General features: G+C 48.6%; 1 protein-coding gene across 1 annotated transcript in view; it reads right to left on the reverse strand.

The window, feature by feature from the left end:
* The window catches only part of Man1c1 (mannosidase alpha class 1C member 1), a 125,227-nt gene that overhangs the window by 58,790 nt on the left and 49,008 nt on the right, over positions 1–17,429 (reverse strand). The window contains 1 exon segment of the mRNA XM_033767868.1: positions 11,908–12,004. Coding sequence (XP_033623759.1) covers positions 11,908–12,004 — 97 coding nt within the window.

The following is a 17,429-nucleotide window of genomic DNA, read 5'->3' on the forward strand; positions in this document are numbered from 1 at the left end:
ACTGAGATGAGAAAATTTGGGACACAAATCAGCTCTCTGCAAGGAGAAGAGACATTTTAACAGGATCAGCTGGAGGTCGGGGAAAACTGCAAAGTCTAAATATTCTCAGTGTCATAACTTTGTCAGCTGTGTTGAAGTTGACAAGATGCTTACCCAGCACCTCGAGACATATGCCAAATTGAAGTGGTTAGATATATAAGCCATAATAACTACCCCGTGGGACTCTGCTGCAAGCACGTGCTGAGCGCGCTAAGGCCGTGCAACCATCGCCTGCCTGGATGCCGTGTCTGCTTCCCTCCTCTCCCTGGCCAGGCTGTGCAGCCCTGCTGCCCTGGAATCGGATCTCAGGATCAGAGATGGCTTCACTTATTCAGCTTCCCATGCTCAGCATCGGTAATGCAGGTGGGGGTCCTGAGGAACAGGGGCCAACAGGAGGCAAAGTCTGCCTCCCAGCAGTAGTTTCTGTTGCAAAGCTCTTCTTCAGAGAGAAGCACAATCCAGCCAATCTCACACAGGCCTGGAGGGATGGAGGCAGGAAGGAAGATATGGGAATGGATGGAGAGAGGCTGTTCTGCTGCTCAGTCTTGGGAGATACAGGGCATAAGCTAGAGCAAAGCCACAGATCTACTTTCTTGGCCACTGATCAGGGAAGAGGAACAAAGAGGATGAAGCGGGTGAGCAGCCAGGCCAGTGTGGTGGGCAGCATCTGCAGGTGCACTGAGCTTGGGCGGGAAGGTCAGGAAGAAGGATTCTGCCCTGCCCTGCCCACGGAGATGGGCTGTTTGTGGTAATAAGCTTCTTTGAGGATTTTACAAAAGACATGAAGTCTCATTATGTTGCCCAGACTGGCCCTGAACTCCCGGCCTCAGCCTCTTGAAGAGCAGGGACAACAGGTGTAAAAGCCCCTGGAGATGCCCAATCCTCACACCACACGGCTGTTCTCCAGGCCACCACTGCTTTTCTGCTGAACTGGGGGCGTTTCACCCCCCAAAAGTAGGACTCCATCTATGCAGCAGGCTCAGTACCCACAGAGAGGCAGGGGTTCACCCTCATCAAAACACTACCTGGGCTAAGGAAGGGTGAGTGAGGGGGCTAATCACTTCAGGATCCTAACCCAGAACCATCAGTGGAGTCTACTTTCAATTCTGATTCCTGGGCCACCCCCAGACATACCAAACTAGACTTGCTGGGATGGGGCCTGGAGCTCCATGTTACAAAGCCCTTCAGGAAGCGCTGATGTGTTCCCCTGGCTCAGAGGCACAAATGCATCCAAAGTGTTCACTTTGTAAACAAGGAGACTGAGTGCTAGAGAGGCGAAGCACAGTGAATTGTCCAAAGTCAAGCAGCCCAGGGTGATATCCTCTGAGACCATGCTGACCTCATCTGGGTATATAGGATTTTATTGTCCCTGGTTTGGGGAAGATAGCTAACTCTTTTGGCTTTAGCTTTAAAAGCTAATGTAAGGAAAAGGGACACAAAGGACCAGGGCAAGCAGTGCCAGCAGACACTGCAGCCTCCTTGAATCAAAAGAACCACATGACTTGCTTTGCCACTCAGTCTAATCTCCTCCAGATACCCCAAAGCTCCACTGGGCCTGATGCACATGGGAGAGTCCTGCTCCCCAAGACAGGAGACAGGGAGCTCAATTTTGGAGGCAGACAAGCCTGCGTGTGACCTGCTGTGTCACTTCTTTACCAGTTAAGTGGCTCAGACAATCACTTCTCTCAGAGTCTCAGTTTCTTCATCATAACACCACCACTTCAAATGCAACCATAAAGAATAAATGAAATTCCAGAGGAGGGGTCTGGCCTAGCAGGTAGGCAGCTGCAGCCATGCCCTTCCTGCCTGGCTTACATGGAGACAAAGAACTGGAGCTGTCAGTGGTTTATTCACCAGCTTTCACGGCAACAGTGAGAAGGAAAGGGTCCTTTCCATCAACACTGAGCTGACACAGGATTTCAGGTCCCTACCTGGTGAGAAAGACACAGAGCAGGAGCAATGACTTCTCTGTATCCTGGCAGTGTTGTTGCAGGCCCTACTCACCCGTGAAAAAATTATCTTTTACAATTGCACTGGTATAAAGATGGATTTTGTCCCAGCTGAATGCATTATCACATTTGCTTTTTTATTCTGAGTTAAAAAAGAAATTAAAGTTAAAATTAAAATGAAAACATTCTTGTGGGCAAGAAGGACTGTTCCTAATGGAGAAGTCTGCCCCATGCAGGGCCATAAGGGGCAGTGTGTGGCAGGTGGCAGGTGCCCAAGAGCCTCTTCCCTCCAAACGTGAGTCCCCTGAACCTCCCATCCCAGCTGTGGCATCAACACCACCTGGCACAGACTCCTAAGCGTGGCCCGTGGTACCCACTTACCTATAATAGAAATTTCAGTGACATCTGTCAAAATCTACCACCTGAGCAACTTTCGCACCCAAGTGTCCCTCCTACATAACATAACTCCATTCGAATGTAGCCATCTTTGTGGCTTCCTGGCAGTGAAATGCAGGGAGCTTGATGGAAATGCTAAAATAGTCTTAGGAACTAGAGAAAGATACCTGCAATCTTTCTCCCATGTCCTGTCTGGTGGCACAGGTGGGTATCACCTGTCTTATCTTCCATGAGCCCCCTGTGTTTGCTCATTTTCATACTTTCCTTCTCACTCCGTACCCAGCTCTGAACCAAGCATACAGTAGGAACTCAGTACAAAGCTGATGATTGATGAAAATTTATGAAATAGCAGGGCCAGGGATGTAGCTCAGTGGCGCCATGCCTGCCTGGCAAGTGCAAGGTCCTGAGTTCCAACCCTGGTACTGCAAAAAAAAACAAAAAAAAAAAAGAAGAAAGAAATAAAGATAGAAATAGCTCACACACTCCAAGTCCCCGTGTACCGTCAGTCAGTCGTTGCAAAACAATACACAGCTGCATTTCTGGGCAACTGTTTCAAGAGCAGCAGGGAACCGGTGCAACCACACCCTGCCTGCTGGAGGCAAGAGGAAGGCAAAGGGCCTGGCCACCACAGCTCCCTTCTTCCGCTGTAACTACCCAAGAGGCCATGGGGTGGCGGGGGGGCGGGGCGGGTGAGACAACAGCAATTATCCCTCGTGGTCTATTCCCAGAATTCAAAGTTACTGGGGGAGAAAATGCAATTGTGTGTTATCTAGTCATTAAAACAAAAATGGGGGAATGAAAAAAAAAAAAAACAAGGGCAATGAATTGCAAACTGTCTTTCAGAGTTGATGAAAAGAAAAATAAACTTGAGTATTAGCACCAAATTGTGCTGACAACACACTTCCGGGTCTCTTTGTCCTCCTCAGGGCTCTCTTTTCAGAATTTTTCAACAATTCCTATTGATTCCTTCATGTTTCTCATGCCGACTGGTTATGCTTGGGAGAGCAGCCTTCTGTAGAGCTTAGAAACCGATCTGCCTGCCTTAGGAACCCTGAGATGTAGGAGGAGAATTCCGGCTCCCCTGTACCAAAGAGGTGGCCAGGGCTCAACCCCTTCTCCCTGGGACCATAATGACTTGGATAGCACCTCTGCCTCCATCGCTGACCTCCCCACCCGCCCCACAGCCTCTTAGCCAGGGAGGCGCACACTGAGATTGGCTCAATTACCTATTTTAGGACCTAGAAGTAACCTGAGAGATCATGTGCCAGACACCCACACAGCATGGTGGAAAAACTGGAGCCCAGAGAGGAAGCCTTTCTTGGGTTGCTGAGCAGATTGGTGGCTGCAAAGCAATTAGAAGGCACAATTCCTTGTTCTTGGGGCATGGGGTGGGAGGAATACTAGGGGCTGCATTCACAGGACCCCAATTGTATGCTCCCAGATGGCTGCTTCCCATGGCTACAACCACTCCAGCTATGCTGAACATCTTTCAGACCCAAAGGGGACCACACAGAACATCGCTTAAACCTAAAGAGACCACAGTCTTGCTCAGTCTCCCCACTGAGTCTCTGCATGTGTGTTTCTGTGCTGAGATCCCCCTCTCAGCACGCTTCATCATTCATGCCTTGGTCTTGGGGTAGAAGCTACCTCTCCCAGGACACCATCCCTTCAGGAATGAGCTAAGGAGCCCCTGGTCTGAGCTTGTATCTCATAGAAACACATCCATTTCCACAGTAGCTGGAGAGGCCCATGGATTGTCTACCTTGCTCCCTGTGCTTGCCTTCTGCCTACAACAGTGTCTGGCACACAGAAGGCACCAAACAGTTATTGCCAGATGAAGGTTTCCTGTGATACCAGTAACAATTCTGGGAAAGGGTGTCACCATCCCCCCTCTACAGGAGAGAAAACTGAGACTCAAAAAGGAAAATATGATCCTGGTTGACTGAGTGAGGATTTATCTCCTGACCCCCAGGACGATACTCTTCCCATTCCTGGCATAGTCCCCAAACTGGTAAGCTCCATTTCATACCATCTTAGCCCGTCATGTCACAGCTGGAATAGAAAGGCCACTCCTACAGCCATGATATTCTGTGCAACCCTCAAGGGGCCACTAGGAGGAACCTTCAAAGGTAACAGAAATGCTCTCCATTTTTTCCTGTGTGGTGGGCCATAGTGCATCCGTATGTAAAATTAATTGGGTTGTGTACTTAAGGTTTGTATATTTTACTGTTTATATATTGTAAGTCAATTAAAAAAACAATTAAAATGAAAAAAAAGTAGGAGGTCACGTTAGAAGACCAGGGCTGAAATCCTGGCTGTCAGGCCTTAGTAAGTCTGGGCACCTTAGTAAGTCTTAGTGCCCTCTGAGCACCTGCTTCCCTATCTCCAGGCACCAGACCAGATGGCTGCAAAGAATCCAATTGGCACTGCCAATCTGAGATTCTGCGAATCCACATACCTATTAGTCACAGAGTTTGCTGAGAAATTTGGCAAGTGCTCACCGTCAGCACGGTGAGAAGAGAAGGAGGCTGGTTGCTGTTGGCTTAGCCTTGTTTCCAAGGAAAGAAAGGTCTTTGGAAAGTGGGCGGAACACACTGCCACTAAGAGGGAATGTCAATTTCAATATGAATCATCTCATACTTTGCCAGCAACTTGCTCTGGGAATAGATACCCTGACTCACTCCTCTTCTGACAGGAACAAGACTTGTTGCTAAAATTTCAGATTCTAGAACTATCAATAGCCAAAATACCCTTTCAGAAATCAGGGGTGGGGTAGGAGGAGGGAGTAAACAAGCAAGTAAGAAATCATGCTAGTAGTCCTGGGCAGAGGGGCCAGCAGAAGGCTCCAAATGCAGACCCCTTTGTCTTATGCAGAGACAGGGTCCAAAGGAGGTCGCCCGCTCCTGAGGCTTCCGGCGCCAGCTCTGGGACGTGATCCTAAGGCTCCTTGCCTGAGTTTCCTTTACAACAACCTGTTACTGTATTTTCTAGAGAAATAATTTCTGCTCTGTGCTTGTGCAAAGCCTTTTAAAGAAAAAGAAAAGGCCAAGATGCATCTTAATTAGAAATCTCTTGAAGAAAAGATCTCTGAAAGAGGTTAGTAGAGAGTGCCATGCCAATGGCCAGTCAGTGATGAGAGCAGGAAACTAAGTGGGACATGCGGGAGAGGAGTATTTTGCTTTGATAATCACCCAGGTGACCCGAGGGATGTTCTGGTCATCAGAAGGTGGCCAAGGAACTGTAGATGTGTCACTCAGGGCCTAGAGAAACCGCATGGGGTCACAGCTTCTGTGCAGCAACCACAGCTCCTGCTCGTCCTTCTACACAGAGGTTAATATTTTCATACAATTATCTTCCTTGTACCAAAGGCTGGTCCAGTGCTTCTAATCCATTTCCTCTGCACTTCTACAGCATCTGGCCAGTGGATGGAGCAATCAGGGCTCCCAAAACATGTGACTGCCGGGAAGGCTTGCTGGCTGCCCTGAAGCCTGACCCACTCCACCCGAGGAACTGCAACATCGCCACTTGTAAAGCTGATGACAAGCTCTTCCTCACAGCAGTCTGCAATCCTGGATTAGTAACATGCGCCACAACCTGCCAGAATCAGCGAGCAACATGGTCTGATGTTGAATTTTCCAGGAACTATGGACTTTTTTTTTCCCAGAAGAAAAACTTTGAAAAGAGAAAACTCATAAAAGTGGATATGGTATTTTCACCAGACAAGTCGAAATGCTCAGTTACACAGCCAGAGAGAAGAAGCAGACACCAGGATGGGTGTATATACACGCAGGGAAGAAAAGGCTCTGATGTTTGGTGAAGACTTGCCGTGTGCCAACCTTCACATTTCACAGGGGAGTAATCTGAGGTTCAGAGGAGTTTATGACTTGCTCAGTTTCACTCAACTGGCAATCCTGGGAATGGAATCTGAACCCAGGCAAATCTCTGAAGTCAAAACTGTCACCTCCTAGAAACAAACTGAGCAGGCATCATGGAGATGAGCAGAAAACAGGCAAAGCAGGTGTTTTTACAAACTAGCTGGCAAAGTCTATCACCACACTGGTATAGTAACTCTCACTCCTACAAAAAGAACCAAGAAGAGTAGTGTGTGTGTGTGTGTGTGTGTGTCTGTAGGAGTGTGAACAATCTGCAGAAGGTACTATCAAGTTACACACCCAAAAGCAATTGTAGAAGTGACATTCTGGGGCACGGATTTATTCCTTCTTCAACATCCTATTGCTTTGTTTACAAGGAAAAGATGATTTTTCTCTCTGCCAAGGCCAAATATTCCCAGCCTGTGACTGTAGAAGTGACATTCTGGGGCACGGATTTATTCCTTCTTCAACATCCTATTTGCTTTGTTTACAAGGAAAAGATGATTTTTCTCTCTGCCAAGGCCAAATATTCCCAGCCTGTGATCTGAAAATCATGCTGTGTTCATTTTACCTCTTAACTCACCCAAGGCCATAAATCATCCCTTGGAATGGGTATTCAGTTGGCAGTTCTATCGGGGATCCGTGAGCAAAGACAGAATTCAATTTGGGGCTCTCACGGTCACCCTGAGGCTGGCTTGGAGCAGAGGGATGTTACTTTTGGCCAATCAAGCACCTCCACCCTCCACAGGGAAGATGCCCAGGAACCAGATCTGCTGATCACGCAGGACTGCTACTTTAAAGGGTCTGTTTGCTGATTCTAAGTATACTTTGTACCAAGAGGTCAAGGCAGTTGAAGGGAATGAGAGGCACAGAGAGCATAGCAAGAGCCACAGAGAGGGGACAGAGAGCATAATGGAAACAGGGCAGGCAGAGACTGCAATAGGCAATTGATTCATTCTACAGTATTTATGGAGAGCCTACTAGGTGCCAGGAACTGCTTCTTTTCTTGGATCATAATTAGTCTCGTGATTATTATTTAACAAATATAAAAATGCCAGCAGCTTACAATTAATGAACGGGAGGCGGTAGTTCTCACAGACTGTGCTAACTGGGAAAGATGAGTGTTTGTTAAGTACTTTTAAGGTTGCCTGGTTGAAACTAAATGACAAAGGTCACTTGCTACTTATTCCCAAACCCTTGTTAGTCAAAGGCTAACTGGCCTTGAACCCTAACGTTTCTCTGCCTGTTCTCTGTTAAAAGTTCTAGGAAGCTGTTCAAATGAAGGGGTGAGAGGTGCACTGCCCACCACTGGGCTGTCCACCCAAGATTTCTCCATGGGGCATTCAAAGGCTGGGGGACAGGGCAGCGGGGACAGGAGAGGGGCAGCCGTGCAGCCCTCATGTGGGGTCCTGGGCCCAGGGGACGTGGGCATGACCTAGTCAAGGTGGGAGCAGCATGCACCGACCTTGGGGCCTTGGGTTACCCTCAGAGCAAGGCCCACATGCAGAGTGCCTCACGCGCTAGGCAGGAACAGAAGCACTTCACGAGCACTCACTCATTTCACTCTCCGAATCCTGTGAAGGAAGGACTATTATTGTTCCAGTTTGTAGAATAAGAAACAGGCCCAGGAAGGTTAAGAAACGTTCCCAAATTGGGCACAGCTGTAATCCCAGAACTCTGGAAGGCTGAGGCAAGAGGATCACAACTTTGAGCCTGGCCTGGGAAATTTAGCAAAACCCTGTCTCAAAATTTAAAAAATAAAAAAGAGCTGCAGGTGTAGCTCAGTGAAAAGGCCCTGGGGTTCAATCCATAGTACAAGAAGGGTGAGGGGAGGGTGGATGGAAGGAGAGAAGGAAGGAAGGGAGGAGGGAGGGAGACAGAGAAAGGAAAAGGAGGAGAGGGAGGAGAGGAGGAGAGGGGACGGGAGGGAAAAAGGAAGAAAGTTTGTTGGTCAAGCACACATAGCTACTAAGCAACAGAGCAGCCTGCAAATCCCAGCCCTCTGGCTCAGGGTCCAGGCTTTGCAGCTGGTTGTTTCCTATTCCTCTGCACCCTAACAGCAGGGGTTAACATCTGCCCCTTTCACAGGTGAGAAAGCTGGGCCACACCATACCCGGCATGCACTTTATGGCATTGTGTGTGGTGCCACTATCTGTCCCTCCCCCAGCCCTCAGTTTCCCATGCATTCTTCAAGCTGAAAACTCACTTCTGTGACAAAAGCACCCCAACCAAGTGTCTGCTCCATGCTTGGCTGGGGCCCCGCCCACTGCAGTCTCTTAATCACCATGGGCCTTGGGGGACAGGGGCCCTGCCCACCCTGAAACTTGGGACCACCTAGGTTCATCCATGCTCTTTTTGCCACCCAGCGAGACACTTACTGTCCTATCCAGCCAGTTCTCCAGAGGAGAAAAAAGCGGCTGTCTGCCTTGGCCTGGACTATAAGGTCAGAGCAGCCTGTTCCTTCTTTGCTGGTGATCACTGGGGCCTTGAGAATATTTTCTGACAGGGCCTGCTGAGCTGGATGTGAGTAAAAAGGAAGCCACAGAGTCAATGAAATGATTAAGACACCATCAGTTCATTCAATCAGGCTTGAGAGACGCCTCACCAAGAGGTCTTGTCTTCAAAGTAAGAACAGAGTTGAGGAACGGTGAGAGGCAGCCATGAGAGGGAATTCAGTGTGGTGAATGGCCGCACGGAGGACCAGGCTCAGGCATCTGACGGCACTCGCCGCAGCTCTGATGTGTCTCGGAGAAGCAAGGCATTGGTGTGAGCTCACGCCTGCCCGGCGGGCCCAAGGATGTGGCTGCAGCATCCCGGTGCAGGCTGAGCAGTGCACATGGGGAGACGGCTCAGGGTCTCCCTGTGCATCTGACTCAGTGGGAAGGGCAGGATGGGCACAGGGCGAGGTCACTGAATGAGTGATACAACCCATCCGTCCCCATTCATCCAGAAAAGAAGTGGTGGTGTGACGTGCTGCTTAGTTCAGGATGGCTCACCTATTTCTTTCTGTCTGTGAAGACAATCTAGCTATAAAGCCCCTCTGGGGCCACCCCAACTGGAACCTCTCCCAGGTTCCTAGCATGGAGCATACTAGGTATGTTCTCAAGCCTCCACATCCCAAAACCCACTTGTGATAACAATAATCACACCTATCACCTATTAACAGCATCTCTGTGTTAGGCATGACCTGATGTTAGCATTAGCTTCACTCTACAGAAAAACAGCCTCAGAGAGAAACAACTTGCCCAAGATCACACAACCAGGAATCAGCAAAGTCTAAATCTGAACCCAGATCTGCCTGGCTCCAGAAATAAAGAACCTCAAGCCAATGACTGTTCATATTATTTTCCATGATCACCTTTAATTGTCCTTGTCTCTCAGAATACCTGGACAGACTCTAAAGAGGTCCCAAGGAAGGGGCACATGTCTTGGTGGGGTTGATAGAGATTTCACTCTATCTTTTGGGGGCTCCTGTGTCCCTAGCACTTGTTGAAAGAGAGTAAATAAATTCTGAGCGGCTCTCCCTGCCCAGTTTCTGGGTGCCTGTGTACCCTTCTTTCACAGGTGCCAGCTGGCAAAGGTGGCTCATCTGCTAGCTGCCTGCTTGCTGTAATCTCAAGGCTTATCCAAGGCCACTCGTGGGGGACAGACAATCCAGGAACCTCGGAGCCCACCATGGACTCACTGGGGTGACTATCAACTTCATTTATTATAACACAAATCATAAATAGAGTGTGTAATGATATATATACTTGTCCCTTTGCATGCTCACATCCACTCATTTATATCCTCAATGATAGCAGTCCCAGTATGGAGGATGAATGAACAGGGGCCCAAAAAGACTGAAGAGAGTGAGGATCTGTACCCAAGTCTTCTGACTCATGGTCCAGGTTCTTTTCACCATTCTGGATGGCTCATGCTCCACCTGGCTTGGTGAATGGAAAGAAGATGGAAGATTTATATTTAAGTCCCAGGCTCTAAGGAATTCTACAAAATGGGACTGGATTTAGCTCCCAGAAATGTTTCCCACGATGGTCTGAGCAATAGCTGTGCCCATGCTGAGCAAGTCTGGAAATTGACAGCCTCCCCTACCCATCAAGCTCCAGTTCTGTGGATATTTGCAAACTGTTTCGAGAGGAGAGGGGACGCCTTCTCCATCACATTTCCACTTACACTGATAGCACAATCTCCAACAACTTCGACAAGCTGCACATCAGCCCTGTTTCTCCATGCACTACATATTGAGGTTAAAGAAAAGTCTCCTTTTCTTCATCGGACTTGGGAATTCCTCTCTAGGAATCTATTCCTAGATAAAACTTTATGCATAAAGTGATAACGCATGCATTATTTGTAATAGCAAAATCTGGAAACAACCTTTGTCCAACATTAGCAGGAAGATTAAATGAATCAGCGCACCATATCCACACAATCACTAAAACCATTAAAAATATACTTTATAAAAAAATCTTAAATGATACTTATGATATAACATTAAACAGAGGGGAGGGGGGAACACAGGAGGAAACCTTGGAAGGAAATGAGCCAAGACGTCAAAAGAGGCTACATCTACAAGGCAAACAAGTCTTTTTTTTTTCTTTTTTTTTTTTTGCCTGCTTTATGCTTTTTTTGATACTGTTCTTTTTCCCCTTATGTTCCTAGGATAATCAGAAAAATAAATCAACAAAGCTACCTAAATTCACCCCCTCCCAGGGGCAGTGGACAGCCAGATATTTAAAGCGATGACTGGTCAGGAAGAGAAGGAGGATCCCTGTCATTTTTCCCATAACACAAATCCTCCTGGCAGGACCACACACAAGGGGCCGCTCCTTGTATACCTTGTAAATTTGCCCTCAAGGTTTTCCTGGAAATGTTCACCCCAGACATGGTTCTCTAGCTCCAGACTGCAGGAGCCTGTGTCTCAGGGGTTAGGAACAGGGGACAAGTTTCCTCTCTCCAGACCCACACACTGCACATCTCTCAGGCAAGGAGGCAGCCAGGGCATACGCGGCCCCTTCTCCAGGGAGCCACCTGCAGAGAGGAAGGGGCACCATTTGAAATGCAAGCCAGGCCCAGGATACAGCCCTGCAGTTTCTCTGAGCAGAGAGGGCCAGAGAGGAGATCACAGGGCTCCAGGCTGGGGGAATGCAGTGGCCAGGAGGGAACAAAGCCAGCAGCCAGAAAGGCCACAGGTTAAACATGAATAAGCTGCTAAGACCCTGATGTGTGCTGTCCTGCTGTCAGTGAGAGATACCCCTGGACTCTAGCGGCAGCCCGGGTACCCAGACCCATTGGATATGTGTTGGTTTTGCCGTGAAGATGCCTCCCATTATCTCCCAGTCATGCTGTGGGGGAATGAGGGTATACTAAGTCTTCAGTGTCCTCCAGATATCCGGCCTCCTCCCTGCAACCAAATCTCATCCCTCTCCATACCTGCCACATTCCCAAGACTCTCTGCTCTGAAGATGTGTACAGCTGGAGAGAAGCACAGGGTTTCCCTCCGGCTAGGAAGGTTCAGGCGCAGGAAGAGCCCAGAGGAACAGACAGAGATATCCCCAGGCCTAGAGAAATAGGGCTGAACTCTGGAGGTGAAAAATAAAGCTGAAAGTGAAATCCCACTCAGCCCCAGAGGGACAGGGGTCCTGTCTACTCACCAAACATGCTGCCCTCATAGCCATCCTTGGTGAGAGGGCGGAGCTCATTCCTCCCCATCGCGTAGCGCCGGTAGCTCTGCCAGGCAAAGCGCATCATCTGCAGGAAGGAGCAGAGGCCAGAGGTCCTGGGTGAGATGACGCCCATCGCACAGATGGGCAAACATGGGCTTCTGCAACAGGAATTTAACCCACACTTTAAAAGTGGTCTCCTAAAGCTGGGCGTGGTGGTACACACCTGAAGTCCCAGCACTTGGGAAGCTGAAGCAGAAAGATTGAGAGTTTGAGGCCAGCTTGGACAGCAGAGCAATACCCTCAAAAAACCAAAATCAAACTACTAAAGGAAAATGACTTCCCAAATTTTCTAAATTGAGGAAGGCAACCTGCTCTCACCTGAATTTCACTCAGACAGTTAGTGCTGCCTGGAAAGCCATTCTCTTTCACTAACTCCTGCATCCATAGTCTGTCCAGAGACTTCTTAGAAAAGATATGAGAAGCACAAACTACATTCTAGCCATCCATCGGTGCCAGACGAAAAGCCACCTCTTCCATGCAGCTGTCCCGGTTTTGTGTTGGCCTAAAGTAATCCCTCAAGGAGGAAACCAACTCACTGACAGGCGAGTGCCTGTTGTGATCTCAGAGAACAACCCCTGAGCAAGGACTGGTAACTCCATTCTGTACATAAAAAACCAAAGACACGAAGCAACCTGCCCAAGATTCCCCAAGGAGTCAGCAAGAGGGCTGGAAATTGAACCCATGTCTGTGAGCTCTGAAGTCTTAGGTCTGTCCCCTAAAGTGACCACAGGAGGCACTCTGAACTATTGTCACCACCCTGTCCATCTCTCTAGCACCCCAGATGGTCACTGTTATTTGTTGTTTATCTGGCTTGGACCATGAGGTCCTTGAGGCCAGAGACTACACTTGCCTTGCCTCAGTTTCCCCCAGGGCACCCGGCACAGGGCTTGGCACAGGTAGACATCAACGAGTAGCTGAGGACTCTATCACCCAGTGTGTGTATGAGTTCTTACTTTGCAAAAAGCTTTATGCTAGCACCTACCTCCCTTAGCTAAATGGATGTGCAAGGTGACAATCTTCTCACTCTGTCCCATGCCGTGGCATGTCACTCCTCTTCCAACTATCCCACAGTCTCCCTCATTTGACTGAAGAGTGTACTGCTCTTGCCTTTGCAGAGCAGGCTGCAGGAGGATAGAACAGTGAGCTCTGGGCTGACAGTGGGGCAGAGGAGGCAGCCAGAGTCATGTAGCAGAGGCACAGCAGAGGAGCACGTGGCTGGAAAGTAGCCAGGTCAGCTATAAGAAGTCAGACTTTGAGACTGGAGAGGCCTGAGTTCTAGTCCCACCTTTGCCACTATCCCTGTGACTCTGGCATGAGACTATGTCCCTGAGTCTCAGCTGCCTCACCCGGGTCCTGCTTTAAGCAACGTACAACAAATCCCGCTTTGCCATGATGCTGAAAAAGGTTTCAGTGAAGGACAATAATGGAAATACCCTCTTCCCACATCAAGTGATTGGCAATTGCTAGCTCTCTTCTCTTCTTGGTCTTCCAAGAACCTATCTGGATCTCTGCGTCTCATCTATACCCTGCCCCTTCTGTACTATCACTTCTCAGAGGTTAGTTTGCATGAGAATCAGAGGGAGGGTAAAACAGATAGGTGACCGGCCACACCCCCAAGTTTCTGATTCAGCAGGTCTGGGGTAGGACCCCTTCCTAACAAGTTCCCATGTGAACTGGTTCACGAGCCATACTTGAGAGCAACTGATCTCTAATACAGAGTGAGTATCCCTTATCCAGAATACTTGCGACTGACTAGACACGGTTATTTCCAGATTTTAGAATTCGTGCTTATACCTAATGAGTTGTCTTGGAAAGCGACCCACATCTAAACATGAAATTCATTTATGTTTTATGTACACCTGGAGAAAATTTTGCACAATATTTTTAGTGTGCCTGCATTTCCACTATGACCCATCACATGAGCCCAGGTATGGAATTTTCCATTTGTGGCATCCTATTGCCCAAAATGTATAGGATTTTAGAGAATTTTAGATTTTGGATTAGGGATGCTCAGCTGGAATCTCTGCCTCTATTTCTCACCCCACTTCTAGACACTTCTCCTACCTCCTGGACTGTGTTTCCTGCCCCAGTGGCCCTCTTCCTAGGATACCCTTCTTAAGATAGCTTGTAGGACAGCTCCGCCTGTATGCACTACGGTCAGCTCCTCCTGGTGCCCAGGCTTAGATGCCACCTCCTCCAGTCACTATGGACAGTGACCACCACTGCACTCCCTGACCAGCAGACAGACCCGATGGGGGAAAGGCCCGAACACTCCACGAAGTGGCAGCATAGAGTAGTACCACCTCCCTATCTCAGAGGTGAAGAAACCGAGGCTCTAGGATGGACAGGGGTCAGGGTGGCACAGCTAGCCAGGCTGAAATCCAGCTCTTTCATCTCCCAGGGAAGCAGGTCTCCCCTCACACTCAGCTGACACAGGGCTTCCCATGGGACACACACGCGAATGTCATGGTAACCCATTCCAGGCCCTTGGCACTGGCTTTGAGTCCCAGTTCCATTCCTCTGTTATTTTCTACTTATCTTGAATTGGCAATAACGGGAAATAATCGCCGGGTATGAGCGCTTGAGGCAGACTGGCCCCCTCGCTTGGTTTCTCTCATCTGGGGGCCAGGAGCAGGGTGGAAGGGTAGCAGCAGGCTGCTAAAACATAAGTGACAGGAGATAAGAAGCAGAAGTCTGGGGTACAGGGGGATCACACTGTATTCTGAAAACATCCCCCACTTAGAGAGAAGTGGGTGTTCAGGGATAATTATGGGAATCATAGGTATCTACATGGTCTCAAAGGAACTGTCACTGCAGGGATGTAGAGATGTTTGGAACACAGCCATTCTCACAGCCATCCACATCAATGAAGGGGACCGAAGGTATGAACAATCCACATGTCACCCCACACTGGTCACAGGTGACTCAGCACAGACGCTGGATGAGCAGGGGATGGGGAGTCCTTGGCCAGGCAGTCCTCCTCCCTCATCCAAACACACCCTCCCTCAGCAAGCGCCTGTCCTGTGCTCGGGCCGCAGCTGGAGCTCAACCATGTCCCAGCCCTACTCTCTCCCTCCCTGCCAGCTGATCATCTTCCTTCAGGTTCAGCTAAAGGACATGTTTCCAGGGAGGCCTCCTTCCTAGCCACTCCTGAGGCCCAAAATCAGACTCCTGCCCCACATTCCCAGTGCACAGTGCCATGGTGGCCCACTGTCAGCCTGTTATATCCATAGTTATCAGTTTAGGATCAGCACCCCAGCCTTACTCACTGCTGCATGCCCTACCACTCACCCAGGCCAAGGTAAGTGCTCATTAAATATTTTCTGAATCTATATAAGAACAAACAAGAAAATTGGCTTTAGAGTTTAATACTTGGTCAAGAGACTCAATGTAAACCATGTACAACATAGGTAAGACATGAACAGAGCTTAGAGGCACTAGGAAGGGGCAAGTATGTCTCAGGGAAGCTTTGTGGGTACCAAAGTGCTCTGACAGACAGAGAATGCTGTGAGGGACACAGGAAGATAATGACCCAAATAAGGGGTAGTATTTTCACTCTGGAACTGGTGACATGCTGCAGGTGACACCTGCACCTGGCATTATATATAGTCCCTGATTTAACACTCAGGCAGTTCTAAGACCTCAGAGGTCATCCAGGCTAACCCCTGCCCCTTGGAAGTTTCATATTACAGGATTAAGTGGTGTCTTTTAAAATATCCAATGTGACAGAGTTCTCACCACCTTACCAAGAAGCCTGATCAATTACAGAGTTTCACCAAGTTCTTCTTAATCAATTCAACTCTGTTTTCCCTATGGGGCCAGAGGGGAGACAACTCATCCTGCTTCCATACCAACAGACATGGTGAACAACTATAGGCTACCACCTCCAACAGATCCCCGAAGCCATTAGGGTGGAGTGTCAACTGGATTGGCTTTGGATCCACCCAAGGATCGGTAGAGCGTACCTCTGGGTGTGTCTGGGTAGGTCATGGAGGCAGGACCTTGGGATCTACTCTGGTCTCTCACCCCTTCCTTCTTCTTCGGCAGCTCTCCTGCTGTGCTTCCCAGCTGCCATGAACTAAGCAGCTTTGCTCCACCACACCCTCCTACCATAATGTTTCCATCTCAGAGTCAGCAGGCCATGGACTAAATCCCCTTAAAACATGAGCCAAATTAAACCTCTCCTTTGAGACCTGGGTATTGGGTATTGTGTCTAGCAATGGGCAAGCTGACTAACAGTCTCCAGAATCTTGTGTGCTCCCCCATGGTACCCTCTGAACTTGCAGACCTGTATAACATGCAGAGACATTCTTCCAAGTGCCCGAGGCTTTGCCATCCATTTGTTGAACTTGGCTATCTTTCCGGTAAGGAGCAGAGACCAATGTGCAAATGTGCCTGGTTATATCTCTTATCAGATCCTGCAGCAGTGGACTTGCCATTTGTCCCTAGTGACATCCATCTCATGGGACTCTGCCTGCCATCCTCTGCTGTTAGGATCTTGCTGGAACCAGATCTTTCCAGACACATGTGTGTCTACCTGTTTTGGGTAATGGGCAAATTTAACAGGCTGCCATCTGTCTCCCACCATGTTCTGGACAGAAGCGGAAATGGCCAGGCTGCAGATGAAGCCCGAGGCAGCTGGAGGGTCTCTCCCAGACCTAGTACCACTCACTGACTGTCATCCATCCTCAAGTAAGAAATCCGCCCAACAATTAGCACAACCCCCGTTTCTCCATTTTTGTACATGATGATACTGTGAAAGACAGGGCTGAAATGTAAAAATACTCTGCCCTAGTACAGCTAGTACTGAAAAGACAAATCGCTTTTTTTTTAAAGGAAAATAAGGGGTTAGACTGGCATGATTGTTGTTAGAGAACTCAGTTTTGCTCCTACAGATCATTTTTTTTGGTTCTAAATGCTTTCAGATTGCTAACTTAAAAATGTATTAGTCCAAGTAGAATTACCATCCTCAGAAAGATAGACAATAGAAAGTATTGGCCAGGATATGGACAAATTGGAACTCTCATAAGTGGCTGGTGGAAATGGAAAACAGTTTGGCAAAAAAAATAAAATAACAAGTTAAATGTGAAGTTAGCACATGGCTTAGCAATTCCAATCATAGGTGTATTCTTGCACAGGAAAGAAATCTGTCCTCAGAAAGGCCTGCCTGCAAGGTTGAGTCTTGGCTGTCACCCAGAAAGTGGGTTTCATGAGCACTCCCACCACTGCTTCCTTAGTAAGGGTGCCTCAATGTGAGTACAAGCCATGCGGCTTATGCAGCACATTTACTTTCCTTCTGGGAGCCTGGGATTGCGGTACTTGTGAGGCAGAAGGTGCCCACATGACCAGCGCCCAATAAGAACCGAGTCTCCAGGCCAGGGATTTGGCTCAGTGGTTCCACCACCTGCCTGGCAAGCACAAAGCCCCGAGTTCAATCCCTGGAACCAAAA

This window comes from Fukomys damarensis, unplaced genomic scaffold (genome assembly GCF_012274545.1).
Source record: "Fukomys damarensis isolate Sample0158 unplaced genomic scaffold, DMR_v1.0_HiC HiC_scaffold_23, whole genome shotgun sequence".
Classification (NCBI taxonomy): domain Eukaryota; kingdom Metazoa; phylum Chordata; class Mammalia; order Rodentia; family Bathyergidae; genus Fukomys; species Fukomys damarensis.